The sequence below is a fragment of the Panthera onca genome, chromosome E2, assembly GCF_046562875.1.
Source record: "Panthera onca isolate mPanOnc1 chromosome E2, mPanOnc1 haplotype 2, whole genome shotgun sequence".
NCBI lineage: Eukaryota > Metazoa > Chordata > Mammalia > Carnivora > Felidae > Panthera > Panthera onca.
Genome location: NC_138353.1, coordinates 27,887,657 through 27,909,586, shown reverse-complemented (window position 1 = coordinate 27,909,586; position 21,930 = coordinate 27,887,657). Strand labels below are relative to the sequence as shown.

Genomic DNA, 21,930 nt, shown 5'->3' with positions numbered 1-21,930 from the left:
TTGAAAAAAAATATATCTACATCTAACAATTCTTTAATACATCTCACTTCAAGAAGTGCAACTTAGGGGTGCCTGGGTGGCTCAGCTGGTTAAGCATCTGACTCTTGATTTTGGCTCAGGTCATGATCTCATGGTCTGTGCGTTCAAACCCCGCATTGGGCTCTGTGCTGACAGTGCAGAGCCTGCTTGGGATTCTGTCTCCCTCTCTCTCTGCCCCTCCCCTGCTGGTGCACCAGCTCTCTCTCTCTCTCTCAAAAATCAATAAACATTAAAAAAAATTTTTTTTTTAAAGCGCAACTTAATTTTCCTCTACGTGAGTATGGATTGGACTTAGTGACTTAACATCAAATAAAAATGTGGCAAAAGTGACAATGTAACTTGTGAGACTAGTTTTCTCCTCCTCTCTCTTGGAACACTGACACTGGGGGCAGCCAGGTGCTATGTCATGATGACACTCACAGTGAGGAATGAGGCCTCCTGCCAACAGCCATGTGAGTGAGCCACCTTGGAAGAAATCTTCCAGCACCGGTCAAGACTTCGGTTGACTGCAGCCATGGCCAGCATCTTTGCTGCAAGCTCGTGAGACCCTGAGGAAGAAACACCCAGCTAAGTGGCTCCTGAACTCCTGGCCCACAGAAACTAAGAGATAATAAATTTCATTATTTTAAGCTACCAATTTCAGGGTAACTTGTTACACAAAAGATAATTAATGCAGTGCATTTAGTTGAGGAGTCTATGGTTTTCATCAGATTCTAAGTGAAATTAATGACCTGAAAAAGGGTGAGAATTACTACTGTAAAACAAGTACTAGATTTCTAAGTCTTTGGTCCTCATCCTAGAGTTTCTATGGGCTTATGTATGTATTTATTTATTTTCCTATGAGTTTATTTTGTATACAGTTTGGGATTAGTTTCAACAAGTGAGAAGATTAAACTCTCCAAACCACCGGAAGACTCAAAAGAATGTTTAAAAATGCTGTCTCGAGAACAGGCAGAGAAAAGCAAACCTTACCCCAACCTATCAAACTAAGATCTAACAGAACATCTAATAGAAATGAAGTAGTTTTCATTTTCAAAAAGAAAAGGCTACCATTAGACCTAACGATGATTCTGACATAACAATACATTCATAAATTACTGTTACAGAAAAAAGCCAAGTTATAGAACAGTATGTTCCCATTATAGAAACAATGTATTATTCAATGGGTGTATAGATGGATATGTCCAGAAAAAGCTCTAGAAAATTACAGGCATTTTCCGGCTATACACAGCAAAAATTCATCGTGGCTATCAAAAAAATAAAGTTTATTATAAAATTCTAGGGCAGGTCACAAAGTTGACAAGAGGGGAGGCGGATCAGGGTCTATAAGTGGACAGTAAATACAGACACAGGGCACAATGGACCCAGTGCAGTCATAAGGATGGTCTAATAAGCTGCCCCAGAAAAGAAGACACCATTTGTCCACAGACTTCACAACTTTCCAAGTCCTATGGTGGAATCATCCAAGAGGCCAAGAATTTCTTTGGTAACAGACAATCTATGAGTATCATGGTCTACTTAGAAGACTTAAAGCATTAGTAGGACAGAAACAATGAAAAACTTTCTTTTGAAGGGACAGATGTATGGGCTACACATGTACTAGAAATCCATACTTTACAAAAATCAAATGGCACAGACAAGGAGTCTTCTGCTCAAAGTGGATATTTTAAAATACTATAGTATGATTTTATTATTGTTCCTGAAAATAAAGAATTTCTGGACATTGTGAAGTGAGTTGTAAAATTGCTCATGTCCTATCTATTGGCTAAATACAATCAAATATTGGTCCATGCAATTTCGAAAAGGCAGGAAGCAAGCCTCCAGCAGAACTGGGTGAACAGGAATGCCGAAAAGATAAGGGCCCTTCCCTATCCTGAAGTACCCAAAGGTACTTCTTCAAAAGGCTAAATAAAAGCAAGAGATAAAATTGCAAATAAAGAAATGTAATTAAAGGACTGATATTTTAAAATCAATTCTATTTTAAAATAAAATAGGGCGCCTGGGTGGCTCAGTCGGTTAAGCGTCCGACTTCGGCTCAGGTCATGATCTCACAGTTCGTGAGTTCAAGCCCTGCATCGGGCTCTGTGCTGACAGCTTAGAGCCTGGAGCCTGTTTCAGATTCTATGTCTCCCTCTCTCTCTGCTCCTCCCCGATCATGCTCTGTCTCTCTCTCTCCTTTAAAAATAAATAAAAACATTAAAAAAGTTAAAATAAAATAAAATAATTTCCATCTTAAAGGTCCCCCGCCCCCCCCGAAGTTAAAAAAATTAGAAGTAAAGCAGTGATTTTCATTTCCTTTGGGCAAACATGCCATGGTAGGTTGAACACTTAAAAATATCTCCTAAAACAACAGATCTCACCTGTGTTTGTACTTCAACACTTAAAATAGTGCTCATTTCTACTGGACTATTCTGGATGATTTACAAATAAATATATTTTGAAGTAGACTGTTTGAGGTGGCTGGGTGGCTCAGTCAGTTAAGCATCTGAGTCTTGATTTTGGCTCAGGTTGTGATCTCAGTCATGGGATGGAGCCCCACGTTGGACTCTGTGCTAACAGCACGGGGCCTGTTTGGGATTCTCTATTTTCCCCTCCCCTGCTTGTGTGTGTGTGCATGTGCACTCTCTCTGCTCTCTCTCGAAACAAATATTAAAAATAAAAATAAAGATTTTTTTCCCTATAGTCATACAGGAGAAAACGATAGTTTCTATTATACTGTGCCGTGAATAATTTTGCATGCTCTACTGAGCTATTATGTAAACAGAGCCACAAAGTATATTTAATCTTTTCCCACCTTTCCCTGTTGTTCAAATAGCAAAATTAAATGTAACGATACAAGCCAAACTACCAACGCCTTAGACTCTGAAATTTCTGGATGGCATGTTTTCTATGTAAGACCTCCCCTTCTAGTATTCTATGGGACGACTGCTTTAGAGGTTGCTTAATAAAACAGAAACTCACTAACATTTATTCATTCAACAAATATTCATCAAGACCCTACTAGGTATTAGGGCCTGTGCTAGAATTAGACATTTTATTTTCCTTGAAAATAATTATAGTCTGTAAATATCTGAAGCAGAGAGAAGTCTGAGGCTGTTCTTCATTGAAAGAATCCTTCTCTCAAAACCACAATGAGATACCACTTCACACATGTGAGAACGACTAGTATCCAAAAGAAAACAAGTGTTGGTGAGGATGTGCAGAAAAGGAAACCCGTATGCACTGTCGGTAGGAATGTAACTTGGTACAGACATTCCTCAAAAAACTGAAAACAAACTACCATATGACCCAGCAATTCTGCCTCTGAGTATATATCCAAAGGAAACTAAAACACTACCTCAAAAGTATATCTGTACTTCTCATGTTCACTGCAGCATAATTTATGATAGCCAAGACATAGAAACAACCTAAGTGTCCATCAATGAATAAAGAAAAAGTGTGTGTGTGTGTGCATGTGTGTGTGTGTGTGTGTGTATACACCCCCGACACACACACAATGGAATACTACTCAGCCACAAGGAAAGCAATCCTGTCATTTGCAACAATATGTATGGACCTTGAGGACATTATGCTAAGTGAAATGAAGTTAGAGAAAATTAAATAGTGTATGATCTCACATATATGAGGGATCAACAAAAAAACCTGAGCTCATAGATACAGAGAACATATTGGTGGTTGCCTGAAGTGTGTGTGTGGAGGTGGGGGGGGGGGGGGGGGCGGGGATGGCAATATGGGCGAAGGGAGACAAAAGGTACAAACTTTCAGTTATAAGTCACGGGGATGTAATGTGACGGTGACGATAGCTATACTGTATTGTGTATTAGAAAGTTACTAAGAGTAAATCTTAAAGGTTCTCATCACAAGGAAAAAAATTGAAGTGTGTGAAGTGACAGATGTTACCTAGATGAGAAAGGTAAGCCCTACACTAGGTACTGGGCCTTTTAACAGGACAACTGAGATCAATTGTGGGGAAATTTCCAAATCTTCATCAACAACTCTTCTGATCAGGCAAATGAATGGACAATGGAGCTGGTCCAGAGCCCCCCCCCCCCCGCCCCCCGCCGCCCTCAGACAATGATGTCACTGAAACTCCCCCATCCCCTGCTCCAGCTGTCACCCTATTAATGCAAGGACATTGAAGAGTAATGCTGGGGATTCCTGCTGTAAGTCTTTTTAATGTCTCACATACAGTCAAAGCAATATCCATTAGCAAGCAAACAACCCAGGAACAGGATTATCTGGTATCTTAAAAAAGACTTTGTAAGACACAAAGTTTTCAATTACCAAGTTATTTATTGAAAAATATTCTCTCCTAATTCTGATTCCATATCAAATTAAACAAGGAGTGATGTTACACAGCAGTAACTGATCAGCTCCATTTGTAGAGGATGACAATGGTCTCATTAATTCATTAGTATATTCTACTAAATAGTTGGAATACAAACTCAATCCACTCACTTCCTCAGAAAAGGTAAATGTAATTGCTTTACTTCATACCAAAATCCTTTTTAAAAGCTTGTCTTCATATTTAGTTAAAGATTCCTCTAATATAAAATGATACTTGGCTTGCTCACTCTGGCAGCACATATAAAATGATACTTGCTTTAAAGAGCATCCAAGCAATGCTTTGGATTTTCTCTTCCTGCAAAATTCAAGGAAAACATGATTGTTTGAAAGTTTCTTTGCTGCTGATGAAGAGCCACCTGAGATTCCTTTGTGTTTCTACTCTTTCCCTCTTCGTGTTTCCAGTGATTAAAACATGCAGGAAACATCACTTACAGAAACTAGAAATGCCACAGAGATCCCAGAGCTCAAAAGAGAGTTTCCGACAGGTTTTGAAGTTTTTGCAAACTTCAAATTAATGTACAGGATATGGGGATTTAAAAAATGACTTTTAGAAACACATACACTCAAAGGAAACCCTTCGGTACTTTTTAGCATTGAACACTTGGGGCAAGAACTGGTCTTTCAGTAGTTCAAGTAGTCAGTCTTTTCTCAACAGTTTCTTGGTAAGCGACAAACCTTCTCAAATTCATCTTCACATTGTCGAGAACACACAGCTGATCTGGACTGTATTTACCTCTCCCTTCTTTTCGTATCTGCCAAAAAATCATATGTGATTTGATATATATTACTAATTCCTTTAGATAAGATAGCATTTGATTTTGGGTGTATTTATTTTCAGAAAAAAAGAGCTGCTAGAATATGGTGAAAGAGTCTCACTTTCCAAGGTAAAAGAATATAGTGTGTGAGCCATAAAGATAAGGTAAGATTATGCACCTTGTAAACAATAGTTACAAGAACGACTGAATTGTAGAGTTCCAAAGAATAAGGTTTATGGTATGTGAACTAGACCTCGCCTCCAGTCTAGAGCAGTGGTTCTGAAATTTTAGCATGCAACAGTATCATCTGGAAGGCTTGTTAAAAAAACACAGGGCACCTGGGTGGCTCAGTCGGTTAAACGTTCGACTTAGGCTCAGGTCGTAATCTCATGGTTCAAGAGTTCAAGCCCCACACTGGGGTCTGCTTGGGATTCTTTCTGCTCCTCCCCAACTCAGGCGCATTCTCTACGAATACATACATACATACATACATAAAAACAAAAACAAAAACAAGAACAGATGGGTGGGCCCATCCACAGTTTCTGATTTTCAGCATGTCTGGACTTGGGTCTGGAAATTTGCATTTGTAACAAAACACCAGGTGATTACGATGCTGCTGATCACAGGGCAATTTTGAGAGGCACCGCTCTAGAGAAGTTCTTTAGTAAAACACATTGTATAGTGGGTTCTTCTTTTTTTAATGTTTACTTGAGAGAGAGAGAGAGAGAGAGAGAGAGACACAGAGACAGAGACAGAGAGAGAGAGAACACGTGCACATGCACAGGAGAGGGGCAGAGAGAGAGGTAAACAGAGAATCCCAAGCGGAGTCTACATTGTCAGCACACAGCCCAATGCAGAGATCGATCCCACGATCCCATGTGAGATCGTGACCTGAGCCAAAACTCAAGTCAGATGCACTTAACTGAAGGAGCCACTCAGGCGCCCCTGAGCATTCAATTCTTGATTTTGCCTCAGGTCGTGATCTCCTGGTTCCTGATACCAAGCTGCATTGGGTTCTGAGCTGACAGCACAGAGCCTGCTTGGGATTCTCTGTCTCTCTTCTCTCTCTGCCTCTCCCCATGCTGGCGCACCCCCTCTCTCTCAAAATAAAAATAAAAAAATAAAGAAAATATCTTTAGGGGAGGCTGGGCGGCTCACTGGGTTAAGCATCTGACTTTGGCTCAGGTCAAGACCTCATGATTTGGGAGTTCAAGCCCCACATCAGGCTCTGTGCTGAGTGGTGAGCCTACTTGGGATTCTCTCTCTTTCTCTCTCTCTGCCCCTCCCCCCCCCAAAATAAACTTAAAATATATATATACTTGAAAAGAGTCAAATGTTCAACCAACAGAGCCACCCAGGCACCCCTTATATAGTGTTTAAATGCAACTCGGGGCTAAATATATACCAAACAGTCTTTAATGCAATTGTGGCTTCATTCACAGAGGAGCTTCATATGAAAAACTACAGGCTGCCTTTCTGGCTAACAAAGAAATTTCACTAGGGCTTTATACCTTTGAGAAAAGAAAAATAATTAAACATCATTACCAGAGCAATGCATATTAAGTAGGAAAACCAATCGGAACAGAGGTTAGGGGTTATTTTGCTGGTTCATAGTTTACATAACTCCTCCCTACACACTGGTTTCTGTAGTTTGAAGGCTCAACCACATCTGCTTTCCTTGCAGCTGCAGGGAAACAGGGGATATTTTCTCCTTACCTTGCAGACTCCTCTTTCAGAAGTTTCAAGGCCCCGTACCCTCTAAGAACAATTGGACACACCCACTAATATTGGTATGGAAATATCTCTAGGAGACAGTGTTACGTGAAAACACACAAAGTACTGGATTGGGAATATGTTAGTCTACGGTTTGGATAACAAAGAGGGAAACACTAGTGCACATCCATCTTTATGTGGAGAAACATCCTTCAATGTGGTTACCAATGAGGCAGAAAACAGGGGAGAATAAAACCTCACTGCTTAAAAAACAGACAAACACGGGCAAAGTGGGCCAAAAGGCACAAACTTCCAGTTACAAGATAAATAAGTCATGGAGATGTCATGTTCAGCATGGTGACTGTAGTTAGCAGCTCTGATCATACATTTGGAAGTTACTATGAGCGCAGAAGCTTAAAAGTTCTTAAAAGTTCTCATCACAAGAAAAAAAAATTGCAATTGTGTGTGGTGATGGATGTTAACCAAACTTATTGTAGTAATTATTTCCCTATATATACACATATCAAATCATTATGCTGAACACCTAAAACTAATATAAAGCTATAGGTCAAATGTATCTCAATTAAAAAAAACCCAACAACCCAGGAAACAAAAAAACCTACAGGCCTCAACTAGGGATAAACCATTCAACTTAAATTACACACTGGTGAATCTTAATAAATGTTAGCCACTATTACTACGTTTTTAAATACATGATGCTGAAACATAAAAATGTTAAAAACAAACCAATACTGATGTTCTTTTTTTTTTAATGCTTATTTTTTTTTTTAATGTTTATTTATTTTTGAGACAGAGAGAGACAGAGCATGAACGGGGAAGGGTCAGAGAGAGGGAGGCACAGAATCTGAAACAGGCTCCAGGCTCTGAGCTGTTGGTTCAGCTGGGGCTTGAACCAACGAACCGTGAGAGCATGACCTGAGCCGAAGTTGGTCACTTAACCGACTGAGCCACCCAGGCACCCCCCAATACTGATGTTCTTAAACCAACACTGACTCCAGATGTAACTATGACATAGAATGTGCACGGTGTGTGTTGCTGTTTTTCTTTTCTTCTGGAAAATTCTTTTTTATGCCTCAAAAGAACTTCAGAAAATTTAAGGTATTAGACATATAAGGTTGGCTTTAGCTCAAGCAGTTACTTCACAGTTATTAAATTATTAGACATACAGTCATATTCTCCTAAAAAGTTATCACAGAGTTCTCTCCTCGAGAACTGAAATCTGCATTAGAAGCCTGTTAGATAAAAGAAATATACTGGAAAACAACAGAAGTAAGCTAATTTTTCACCAAAACCTCTATTCTTTTGACAAAGATTTTAAAGCAACTGTTTAATTTAAAATCTAAAAGCAAAAAATACAAGTATTTTTATTTCTCAAAATGACATAATTCAGAAATGGAGATTTTGTATTTATTTATTTTTATTATCATTATTATTTATTTTTAAGTAACTCTATACCCAACATGGGGCTTGAACCCACAACCTTGAGATCAAGAGTTGCATGCTCCACAGACTGAGATAGCTGGGCTCTCCCAGAAATGGAGACTTAGGTAAGTGGAGAATGGTAAACTTAAACTTGTAGACATGTGATTCAAAGCTGTTTTTAAAATTCCTAGTTGCAGGGCGCCTGGGTGGCTCAGTAGGTTGAGCATCCAATTCTTCATTTCAGCTCAGGTCATGATCTCACAGTTCATTGTAAGCGCAGAGCATGCTTGGGATTCTCTCTCTCTGCCCCTTCCCTGCCCTCTCTCTCACACAAATAAAACTTAAAAAAAATTTTTTTTAAATTACTGGTTGCTTTCCCCCAGCCACCAAGTATTTGAAAATTACTTTTTAACCGAAAGTTAGTTTTGATGTTTCTATTGAAACAAAAAATAAATAAAAAGGGGAAGCCTGGGTGGCTCAGTCAGTTAAGCATTTGGCTCAAGTCATGATCTCACAGTTTGTGGGTTCGAGCTCCGCGTCGGGCTCTGTGCTGACAGTGCAGAGCCTGCTTGGGATTCTCTCTCTCCCTCTCTCTCTGCCCTTCCCCTGCTCGTGTGCTCTGTCTTTATCTCAAAATAAATAAATAAACATAAGCAAACTAATAAGTAAATAAATGGGCCAATGAAGGTAGCTACATTCTCCAACAGAGATCAGTCTGGACTTTGCCCTTTTTTCAGAGCATCAAAGGGAAATACTCATAATGTGGAAATCCAGCTGTAATGAATTACCTCTAATGATATAAAGTAAGTTTACAATGTATATGAAAGTGCTTTGTAGGCGACAGACTTCAGCGCTTCTACAGGAGTACTGTTAGCACTACTGAACTGTTGTGGCAAGGGGGGGACCTCGTCTACCCCTTTTCGGCCCACATCACAGTGATTCAACAGAAAGGACGGAGCTCTGACTCAGCCAACAAGCATTCTTCAGTTCTGAGGATGAAGTGTGCTGCGAATCACTGCAATTGCATGAAGGGAACTACACACACCCCCTTCTCGTAGGACATTGAGACCTAAGCATTTCTTTCTTTTTTTTTTTTTTTTTTAATATTTTTTTAATGTTTATTTATTTTTGAGAGAGAGAGAGAGAGAGAGAGAGTGACAGAGCGTGAGCAGGGGAGGGGCAGAGACAGAGGGAGATGCAGAATCCGAAGCAGGCTCCAGGCTCTGAGCTGTCAGCACAGAGCCCGATGTGGGGCTCGAACTCACGAAGTGTGAGATCATGACCTGAACTGAAGTCAGACGCCCAACTGACTGAGCCACCCAGGCTCCCTGAGACCTAAGCATTTCTAAACAGAACAGCTACATACCTTCGTTTTGAAGACTGGCTGGAATTCTTTCAGAGCAGACAACAGTTTAATTTGAATTGAGGCCCTTTCAGCTTCTTTCCCATCTGCAAAAACATCGAAGAGGGCATCCAAGGCTTCCCCTGCCACCACGAGGGAGGGATCTTTAGTGGCAACCTCAAGCAGAAAGCACCCGATGGTCTGGAGACAACAAAACACACTGTTATTGTCCAATATTCTAACCTCAGTTTCCAAAATCCATACTAACTTTGAACGTGGCAACAATTCACACATGGTCTTTTAAAACTCAGAAATGCCAGAGACAAATTTTTTTGAAAGAACTGAGGCACCTGGGTGGCTCAGTCAGTTGAGCGTCCAACTCTTGATTTCAGCTCTAATCATGATCTCATGGTTTTGTGAGTTTGAGCCCCGTGTTGGGCTCTGTGCTGACAGTGCAGAGCCTGCTTGGGATTCTCTCTCTCTCTCTTTCTCTCTCTCTCTGCCCCTCCCCTGTTCATGCTCTGTCTCTCTCAAAATAAATACACTTAAAAAAAATTTTTTAAAAACTTTGAAAAACTAAAAATTAAAGACTTCACATGTATTTATAAATACACCATGTATAATATAAACTAGATAAATTAAGTTTACATTCCTAAATAAAATAAATTAAAATCCATAAATGATCTATGAGAGATTGACTTTGGAAATTAAATTTTTCCCATCTCCCTCAAAAAGCCTTTCCCTGTCATGTCAAGATGCAAATAAATATACGTTAAAAAAAAAAAAAAGTGCTTCCCTGTAATGATCTTTAACACCCATCCATACTTTGACAATTAGCTGGCTAATGAACAGGCCATTCCCAATCTGCGAAGAACTGTTCAAAAGTAAGCTTACTTTGTTTTGGCTGTTCTCCGTCATCCTTTATGTCTTAAGGGTGATGTGCACATCTGGTACTATCAGTGGGAGAGTGGAAATGCTAAGAATAGTGAGTCCAAGCTCCAGCTGTGACGTAAATAACAGCCTGACTCTTGGACAGTTCATTACCCACTCTGGGCCCCAATTTCCTTATCTGAATTTAAGTAATACAGACAACCTCTAGGATAGTGTTTAGATTCAATATTCTATAATAAAATATGAAACACACAGTATCACGTAGGAAGTAGTCTTATTAAAAAGATTAGCCTGAATCTGAATCTAACCTAGCCTTTAGATCTAACCTCCAGTTTACAGAAAATACAGACAATAAAAGAACAAGCTTAACAACACAAGGAAGCAATCCGACAAATCCAGAAGGTTGGAAACTATGAGACAACCCTAGGAATTGAGGAAAAAAACAGGTGGTGGTAGGGGTGCTTGGCTGACTCAGCTGGTACAGTGTGTGACTCGTGATCTCGGGGTTTTGAGTTCAAGCCCCACGATGGGCATAGAGCTTACTCAAAAAGAAAGGAAGAAAGGAAGAAACAAACAAACAAACAGGTAGTGGTAGGCACTGCCAGGGAGAAGTTTCCAGATTGAGAGAGGCTTAGAAGATCCACAACCAAACACAACACATAGACTTGACTTAAATCCTGGTTTAAACGAACTATCCATAAATAAATGTTTTTGAAACTGAAAACATCTGAATATGGACCATGTATGAGACGTGATTGCTGACTGTGTAAGGTGTGATAATGGTGGTTATGTCACAAACTGTCCCTATTTTTAAGACATGCATACTGAACCAACAGGGGCAAAGTACCATGATGCCTTTAATACCGAGCTTTAAAACATTTTTAAAAAAAATGTTTAATGTTTATTTTTGAGAGAGAGAGAGAGAGAGAGACAGAGTGTGAGTGGGGGAGGGACAGACAGAGGGAGAGACACAGAATCGGAAGCAGGCTCCAGGCTCCGAGCTGTCAGCACAGAGCCCGATGTAGGGCTTGAACCCACGAACCATGAGATCATGACCTGAGCCGAAGTCGGACGCTTAACCGATTAAGCCACTCAGGTGCCCCTCTGCTTTGCTTCATGCTTGGAAATGTGACTAAATACAAACATTCAAAAAAATCTCATGTTATGCCTGAGAAAAACTTGTTGCTCCGCTCAAGTGGACCTTGGGAATTACAGCATTAAGGGGCGGGAAGTGATTAAACATGCACATGGTCGTACGCACACACAACCACACAGCCACATTCTCTCTTGTTTATGTGTCTATATATCTAGAATAACACAGAAGAAAGGGGTAACAGTGGCTGCCTCTCTACAGTTAAACTGGGGGGGGGGGGGCTTGGAAAGTTATAAAGGGAGAGGAGTTTTTTCATTAATATTCTTTTTACTTGTCTGTTTTGTTACGTGCAGGTATCTTTTCAAAATAATGTTCTTAAAAATGAGTCATGGTTCGGGTGCCTGGGTGGCTCAGTTGGTTGAACGTCCAACTTGGGCTCAGGTCATGACCTCATGGTTGGTGAATCCAAGCCCCATGTCAGGCTCTGTGCTCACAGCTCAGAACCTGGAGACTGCTTCGGATTCTGTGTCTCCCTTTCTCTTTGCTCCTCATCCATTCATGCTTTGTCTCTCTCTCTCAAAATAAATAAACATTTAAAAAAATGAGTCATTGTTGTAAAGTTGTTAGCAACTTAAGTACTTCCTAACAAATGGTTTACTACCCATGAATTAGTAATTAATGCTTCAGCAATTATTACCACAAGGAAGGGTAACTTTACTATCACTGTCCTTTTAGTTACTAGTGATGCTGTGTCTCGAGCAGATTAGTTCCTGAGCGACTGTGCCTCGATGAAGTGCTGGAAGCAAGTATGTTGAAGCTTGCTGCTTCAAATTTACGAAGTGTCATCAGAGGGCACTGTGTGGTACTGTTCAGAATGCACGTTGGCCAGGCGTGCTAAGAGAACTGGCAAGCGGTTCCTTCATCACTAGGAGAATGTAACATGCTCATATTTTAGGTAACAGCAAAAGCAGAGGTACCTGAGACAATGCTGAACTCGTCTTTCACTGCAGACAAGTTCATTTTTGAAAAAGTATCTCTGGAATAAAGTTAAACGGCAAAATGCAACTCAACTTTTCAAGTACCTATCTAATTCATGTAGGCAGATCAAGCCAAATTCAAAGGGCATATTTTAATAATGTACTTTAGTAAGCAAATTCTTGATAGGATTTCTTCTCATGATGTCCACAGAAGTTTTTAAAAATCCCACACTGGGGTGCTTGAGTGGCTTAGTTGGTTGAGTGTCCGACTATTGACTTTGGCTCAGGTCATGATCTTACCGTCATGAGATTGGGCCACTCGTCAGGCTCTGCACTGGGCACGAAGCCTGCTTGGGATTCTCTCTCCCTCTCCCTTTGCGTATCCCTCGCTCACTCATGTTCCCTCCTTCCCTCCCTCTCCCTCTCCCAGAAAAATTAAAAAAAAATCCCACACCAACAATTACCCTGTTTCTAGTGATTTAACATTTTACATTAGAAGCATATTGTTTTACCTTAAGAGTTTCCAGTGTTCCATCTTCTTTGGCAAGGACGCTGCCAGTGATTCCTAAAATACTAACAACGTTTACTCTCACCCCTGTATTACTACTATGAATGCCGGCTGTGCACAATGTCATCAGCTGATCGGGAGTCATGCACTGTTGAAAAGGAAGAAGAGAGTATTTATGGTGTTAAACTCGACCAGTTCCAATAGTACGCACAACAGGACTGACAGGAATGTCACTAAGAAAAGTTATTACTTACTCTAATCGCTCCTAAATACAGCTGGTATTCTTGAACTAAGATGAGGCCTGTTCATGTCACTGTTATTACTCAATTTACCATAGCTGTAGGCCTGTAAGAGGGGCTTCATTTCCTATTAGTTTCATTTGAAGAAGACTTTTGGTCAGATGTACGCAGACTAAAGAGATTCAAATTTCTTTTTAACATTAATCATAAGAACGTTTTGAAAATGTAAATAAAATCATGTAGCTTTAATAAAAATTGGCTGAATCTATGCAAGAACTCACCCTGAGATGTGTGTGGTATGGTAAATTATTAGAGATTGTAAAAACCATGAAATTATATAGTGCTTCCGCCGTGTAGTGATAATTTTCATTTTAAGATAATCTGAACACATATGTGGACGCAGGTATCACAAGAGAATTCGAATATCATGTTGCCAGGCTATCACCTGTGAGGAGCAGCCCAGCATGGTAACTAAGGGCTTTGGATTTGGAATCTGACATCCTGAATTCACAACCTGGCTCTACTCCTTACCACTTAGCAATCCTGTGCAAAATACTTGACCCCACTAGGTTCTCCATTTCTCCATGAGTAATGCAGGGTACAGAGGGGCTAAGAGGATTAAGTAACGCACACAAAAATGCACATATGTATATATACACACACATATAAAATACTGAAGTTTTTTTTTTTAATGTTTATTTATTTATTTTGAGAGTTGGAGGGGAAGAGAGAGAATCCAGAGAGAATCCCAACCAGGCTCTGCCTTGTCAGTGCAGAGCCTGACATGGGTCCTGACCTCACAAACTGTGACATCATGACTTGAGCTGAAATGAAGAGTAAAATGCCCAACTGACTGACCCAAGTGCCCCAAGATACTCAACAATTCTAAACAAGCTCATTTCTGAATCATCTGCACTGCTTCTGCCAAATCTAAAGGAAATAGCTAATAGGCTCAGGTTTCTTAGAAAACACTCTACTGGAAACAATCCCACCAACCACAGGATTGTTCACAGCCAGAACAAGGCTGCTATGAATGATGAAGGCAGGCTGCTTTACTACCAGCATGACTCACAAACGTTAAGTTGCCCAGTGTGCACAAACCTACAAGATAGAGAACTAGACAGGGGAGCAGGACAGTCACACTCCAATCTTAGTGCCGTCATTCAGCACCTCTAGTCCCTGGTTTCCTTTTTTTGTAAAGCATTCGAGAGCCAGTGTCCTTCTAGTTCTCAAATTCCATGCTCATGCCCAATACACAGCCAATCTGAAAATCCATGGCCTGAATATATATATGAATGCCTAGACATTAACTGGGCATGAGCTGGGAGTAATTCTCTTTAAACATCAGACTGACCCAGTAAGCTACTGCTGATGATCATGCAAAATCAGTAAAAATACTTTATATTTCTATAGGCCCTACAGTATAGGGTCTTCTAATCCTCTCTCCATTATTACCATTCCCATTTCAAAGAAACTAAGGGTCAAAAGTTATGATCTTGAAAGAAAATTCTCAAATATACAAAGAAAAAAAATTTAAGATTTATATACTAAAGACCAACAGCGCATACTGTATTTGACAGAAAAGCACCAGAGACATTCTCACTATGCTGTGGACCAAGATAAAGTGTGGGAAGCACTGCTGTAGGGTGTGGCCATGGAGTAGAAGTAGGAAGGAAGACAAGATGGCCAGAGAAAGGGAGGTCCAGGAACTTCAAAGCCAGGTCACTTGGGGGAGCATCTATGTGGATCCTGAAGAATCATGACAGGACTATTGAAGAGTAATAAAGCCCAACAGCAGGAATCTTTAAGGAACAAAGGGTGCCTTGGGCACCCTATGGGTGGCTATAACCAAGAGAAGTGGGTGGTATGGTCTCATGACATACTGATCAACACTGGAAGACTTTAGAAAGGAAGGAGCAAGGATGGTAGAGCACACTGCTTCCCCAACTTAGTGTGCATGCCAACCACCTAGAGGATTTCTTCAAATATAGACCACTGGGCCCCTCCCCAAAGTTTCTGCTTAAGTCGACTGGGGGCGGGGCCCTAAGATTTGGCCTTATATATGAAGAAGAAAAAGACCACCACCAAAATAGCAAAACTGAGAAAACACGGGAACAGTTACAGAAAAACCAAACCAAACCAAACCAAAGGCCCTTAAAATACATAAAGAGACATCCAATCTCCCCAGAAGAAGAGAAATGCAAATCAGAATGAGACGTAACTTCTCAGCTATCAAACTGGTTAAAATCCAACATTCTGACAATGTACCCTGCTGGTGTGGCTACAGCAAAACGGGCACTCTCACTGCTGGTGGAGATTCAAGATGGCTCCAAGTCTAAGGAGGGGACTACAGCAGTAATTAGCAAAATTAGAACTCCATCTCTTCCCTGACCCAGCAAGCCCACTTCTAGGCATCTATCCCCAAGACTCAATGGCAAAAACACAAAATAACATCTGTAAAAAAGTCAATTGCTGCGGTTCTATTTATAATAGCAAAGACTGACTGGAAAGTAAAATACCCACCAATAGCAGACAGGTTGAATGAATAAGGAACACCTACACGACGGAGTAAATAATATGAAGCTGTAAAAAAAAGATGTAACAGGGGAGCTTGGGTGGCTCAGTTTGTTAAGCATCTGACTCTTGATTTCAGCTCAGGTCATGGTCTCATGGTTTGTGGGATCGAGCCCTGTGTCAAGCTCTGTGGTGACAGCCTAGAGCCTGCTTGGGATTCTCTCTCCCCCTCTCCCTCTAATCCTCCCCAACTTGCGCACATGCTCTCTCTTGCGCACAATCTCGCTCTCAAAAGAAATAGTAAATTAAAAAAAAAAAAAAAAAAAGAAAGAAATGAGAAAGATACCTATGTACTATGATGATTAATAAAGGAGGAAAAAACAGCAAGGGACAGAAGCACTACTTTTAAGAAAGGGCTGAAATACAAATGCCTACATATTTGCTTATGTTTTTAAAATAAGAACAATACAATGATAAATCAAAAACCAAAATGGATGGTTACCAGAAAGGGAGGAACAGGACCAAAGGGATACATTTTGAATTGTACAGCTCAGTGGCAGGAAGTACTTTCACACTGTTGTGCAACCAGCCATCACCCATCCACCCCCAGAACTCCATCCCCTTAAACAGGATGCCCCTACTCTCTCCTTCCCCTAACCCCTGACAGCCATTGTTCTACATTCTGTCCTTATGAATTTAACTATTCTAGGTACTTCATAAATGGAATCATACAATATTTGTCCTTTGTGTTTGGTTTATTTCACTTAATGTAATGTCTTCAAGGTTCACCTAGGTGATAGCATTACAATTGCGTTCCTTTTTAAAGCTGAAAAATATCCCATCGTATGTATATATCATATTTTCCTCTGAATATATCTTGTTTCAGTTTTTGTGTTTTGTGTTTTTTTTTTTTTTTTGAACTAGGCTCCATGCCCAACATGGGCCTCAAACTCACAACCCTGAGATTAAGAGTCTCATGCTCTACCGACTGAGCCAGCCAGCCGCTCCAACCTGTTTCAGTTTTGTTACTGAAATTGTGTAAAATAAAAATTAAAGCAAAATGAGAAAAGGACTCTTAAAAAAAGGAAAGCTAAAACAATTGAAACTAACTTTATAACAAGCCACAAAGAGAATTTTTTCAAGCAACTTTAAAACACAGCAATTTGTACAGTCTTGGAGGAATTTTTCCTAAGGACAAGAAGAATCACAAAGAAATCTTAAACTACATTCAGCTGTGTTACTGTTAGTAATAACAACATTGTTATCTTGAAACTATTAAATACATTCTGTAGGATAAAGCAAATAATTTTAACATCACTAAGAAGCAAGATTTGCAGTACAAAAAAGATACAATTATATATCAAAAGTTAAGTAAAAATACTTTAGCCTTTTTACTTAAACTGGAAATATCAGTATGACATTGTGATTTATTTTTTCTCTTCCCATGAAATTCTTATTTCCTAGCTATTTCCACTAAAAAAGTCCAGAAGCAACGACAACATAGCAAAAGTATTCCAAAACTTAATTTCCCACTAAAGATATTAGGGCTGCTGGGGAAAATGACTCCAGGTTTCAAGCAGGAAAAGTACAAGATGAGTCTGGGACAGCTGCTTGTACCCAAGAAGCTCTCAAATCTAGTGGGTTCAGGAGTCACAGAGAAGAGACTTCTACTACCGACAGATGGGATCATTTCTTTTCTTTTCTTTCTTTTTTTTTTTTAGAGGGAGAGAGAGAGAGAGAGTGTGTGTGTGTGGGCGAGCAAGAGGGACAGAAGGAGACAGAATCCTAAGCAGGCTTCACACTCAGCACATGGGGCTTAATCTCATGACCCTGGGATCATGACCTGACTCAAAATCAATAATCAGACACTTAATCAACTAAGCCACTCAAGTGTCCCGACAGATGGGACAGTTTCTGCATCAAAGAAAAAAAGCTTATACTGGAATGAAATACAAATCTATTAAAAACCACGAGTTCACAATGATATTTAAAAAACCTCACTGGGGGCACCTGGGTAGCTCAGTCGGGTAAGTGTCTGACTTTGGCTCAGGTCATGATCTCACAGTTTTTGAGTTCAAGCCCCACATCGGGCTCTGTGCTGACAGCTGAGAGCCTGGAGCCTGCTTTAGATTCTGTCTCCCTCTCTCCCTGCCCTCCCCCACTTGTGCTCTGTCTCTCTCTCTCTCTCAAAAATAAATAAATGTAAAAAAATTTAAAAACAAGACAAAAAAACACCTCACTGATCACTTTCTGAGATTGCTGAGGGCACTAACATATTATTCTGGAGAAAAGTGTAGGGGTGCAGAATCATATACACTTATCCCATCTTTCTGGTATGGACTTTATTTCAAAGTTACCAAATAACTGAGGAGACAGAAAGTTTTTCTCTACAGTAGAATCACAGCTAATAAATGTAAAAAAAAAATGACAAGATTAGAATGTGTCCATTTTGCAACCACTGATAAAATAACGGATCTAGACAACAGTAATCCCTGCTGGCTACAACCACTAAGGAATCCACTGATTAATCTTAACATCACTATTTGTGAAAATACATAATTTTTGATAGGAAAGTAGAAAATACAGACAACACTATGAATTATTCTTGCCAAAAAATTTGATCCCAAATCTAATTAAGGCTCTAGACCTAGCTTCCTAGGATATATGGACCACAGAGGGACACATTAACATTACCATTGTTAGCAACCAGCCAAATCTCAGAATGAGAAAAATTCTTCAAGACAAATAACAGGTTCTTCAGTAAATAAATAGAAAAGGGAGAGGGGGGTTGGTAGGGGAAATGTTTTAAATTAAGAGATTTAAGAACCTGTGAACATACTAAAAACCACTGAATGGTACACTTCAAATGGGTGAATCGTACGGTATGTGAATTAAATCTCACTAAAGCCGTTAAAAAAAAAAACTGAAACGGAAGTATCAACCAAAAGCAATGTGTGGATCTTGTTTGGGTTCTGATCTAAACAAAAGCAACTGAAAAAGACATTTTCATGGCAATCAGAAAACACTGAACTCAGACTGCATATATCAAATGATGATAAAGCAATGTCTGTTAATTTGGGGGTAATGGTACTGTGGTCATGTTTTTAAAAGTCCATTTTCTGTCACAGACACGTAATGAAGCACATAATAAAATACTTATGGGTGAAATAAACACAATTTGCTTTAAAGCAGTCCAGGTAACAAAAACAAAGCGGAAGGGAGATAAAGAGAACAAGAAGGCCAGGATGTTGCCAACTCAGTGACACCTGTGGTTGGTGATACTATTATCTTTGCTTTTAGAGATGTTTGAAAATTTCCTTAATAAAAAGCAAAAAATAAAAGTGAGAAAGCACCTATCACAGAGATGCCTGTGGACCACTGTGGAGGGTCAGGAGGCATGCTTGAAAATTTCTGTAAACGGTTACAGAAGACAGATGGCTTTCAGAGAACATATTTGTGACCTGTCCGTCACCCAAGTTACATCGATAAAAAAGATTGTGTGTGTTGGTGGCACTGGTGGGAAGAAGGAAAATATTTTACTTTTTATTTTAAGCACATATGATTTCTCTTTACAAGGATCATACATTACTCTTCAAACAAATACTTTTAATGTGTTTTTTTAATGTTTATTTTTATTTTTGAGAGAAAGAGTGGGCACAAGTGGGGAAGGGGCAGAGAGAGAGGGATAGAGGATCCAAAGTGGGCTCTGCGCTGACAGCAGAAAGCCTGACATGGAGCTCGAACTCATGAACTGTGAGATCATGAGCTGAGCCGAAGTCAGACGCTTAACCAACTGAGCCACCTAGGCGCCCCCCAAAATAAATACTTAAAAAAAAAAAAGTTATTAACTTTGCCTCCATAATGCAGAATCTTTGCTGGTTTCATATAAAAATTTTTAAGAATCTTACCTGAGAAATGTTCTTGGAGGCCATTGTTTGCAAAAGGGCCCTCAAGGCACTACTTATGGCTTCTAGAAAGTCAACATGCTTAGCAAAATCTAAAACACAAAAGTGAAACACACATTTGTCTTTCTCTAAGACAAGTTACTTTGTAGGAAAAGAAACAATCAAAACACGGCATGTTAAATCTTAATATATGCTATTATAATTAACACTTTTGATATTGAGCCCAAATTTCCACAGTTCCTTGTGAGCTACATACTTGAGTTTGAAAAGACGTCCACAATTGAAATAATCATAACAAGGGAGCATTCTATGGATAGTCCTTGCCTTCCAGACACTGAATTTTCATTTGATCTCCTTCTTTAGCACGTGCTAAGCCTGAGCTAGCCTTCGTAGACGGAATTCAGCCTTTCACGGGTTGCCATCACGGTGCTAGGCAGAACTAGCATGGAGATGTCTCCCAAATCAGAGTACTTCCTCACCAACCTAAGTCCACTACGTAGTCAACAACTGTTGTTTGCACAGGGCTAGGCCACTACACCTCCATGGCGTCAATGGTTTCTATGGTTTTGACTAACCCAACTTCCCCTTCCCATTCCTGCTCACTTTTACTCTTTTCTTATTGTCCCTTCTTCCGACACAGGACAAATGGAACAATAGCAACAGACAATTATGTTTACAGTTATACAGAAGGCTGTGGGTCACCCAGGCAGGCTAGCTCTCTAACGTCTTAGGTGGGAAGGGAAAGTGATGGATTTGCTGTGGTAGATTATACGTTTGTTTTTTTTTACATTTATTTATTTTTGAGAGACAGAGAGAGACAGAGCACAAATGGAGGAGGGACAGAGAGAGGAGACACAGAATCCGAAGCAGGCTCCAGGCTCTGAGCTGTCAGCACAGAGCCTGACGCGGGGCTCGAACCCACAAACCACAAGATCATGACCTGAGCTGCAGTCGGACGCTCAACCGACTGAGCCACCCAGGAGCCCCTGCTGTGGTAGATTATATATTAAATAGCCACAATGGTACTTCCATTTCTGCATGATCTTCCCAAGCCTCGCCACATCCCATAAAGATGTAAAATCTATTTCCCCTCCCCTTGAATCTGGGGGGGACTTTGTGACTTCTATAAGCAACAGGACACATGAACACGACAGGCTAGGTCGTAAAAGGCACCACGGCTTGCACCTGACTCACATGTGTTTGCTCTTTTTTCTCTTTCAACTCTTACCCTTGGAACCCAGCCACCATGTTGTAAGGAAGCCTAGGTCATATGAAGAGGTCACTATGGGTGTTCCGGCTGACAGCCCCTGAGCCAACCATCAACGTATGAGTGAACAAGACTTCAGAAGTTCTGCCTTCCAGTTTTCTGGCAGAAACCCTAGAGTTTCTCAACCCTAGCACCATGGACATTTTGGACCAAACAATTCTTTGGGGTCCCTTCTACACTGTAGGGTATAAGAGCAGCATCCCTGGCTTCTCCCCTCTAGATAACAGCAGCAACCCCCAAGTTATAAGGACAAAAAATACCTCCAGACATTGCCAAATGTTCCCTGTGGAGAAAAACTGCCCCTAGTTGAGAACCCCTGGCCTAGACATTGTGGAGTAGAGACAAACCATCTCTGACCTATAGAAACCCTGAGAAAAACTCATGAGTATTGTTTTAAGCCACAAAGTTTTGGGGTGCTTTGTTATATGGTAACAGATACCTTGGCTTTCTGCCTCCTGCTGCCTGGGGCCCTAGAAAGGTTCCAATGCCCTTTTCTGGACTGCCTGCATGAGAACGTGCCAGCTTCTGCACAGATTTGAATCAAATCTGCGTATTTTATTTTTTTGACCTTCCTTTTCAGATATATGTTACGTACTGAAGTAGGGAGTTCCTGTAAGTTTCACAGAACATACACTAAGCTTTAGGATCAGACAGACCTGGGATGGAATCCTGCCTTTGACTTTATATGACCTCTCATGTTGGCCTCTGGTCAAATGTTACCTCCTTGGAGACGCCTTTCAACGTAAACCCATCTAATACGGCACCTGAACCAATTATGCTGTCATTTTTTCTTCCTAGATAAAATTATATTAAATCTCTGAGATTGTAAGTTCCGTGAGCACAGTGGTCTTGCTTATCTCATCCACGCCTGGATCCCTCAGACCTGGAGAGTGGAAT

General features: G+C 40.3%; 1 protein-coding gene across 5 annotated transcripts in view; it reads right to left on the bottom strand.

The window, feature by feature from the left end:
• HEATR3 (HEAT repeat containing 3) overlaps positions 1-21,930 on the bottom strand; it is a 69,361-nt gene that overhangs the window by 24,424 nt on the left and 23,007 nt on the right. For 2 of the 5 annotated variants that reach the window (XM_078438616.2, XM_078438617.2), the window contains exons 12-14: positions 19,770-19,858; positions 13,113-13,256; positions 9,664-9,840 (exon numbers count right to left, since the gene is read on the bottom strand). In XM_078438616.2, coding sequence (XP_078294742.1) covers positions 9,664-9,840; positions 13,113-13,256; positions 19,770-19,858 — 410 coding nt within the window. Of the gene's footprint in view, positions 1-440; positions 588-4,248; positions 5,139-9,663; positions 9,841-13,112; positions 13,257-19,769; positions 19,859-21,930 lie in introns of those variants that run through there. The other 3 variants (XM_060650805.2, XM_060650807.2, XM_060650809.2) reach the window with 3 other exon arrangements.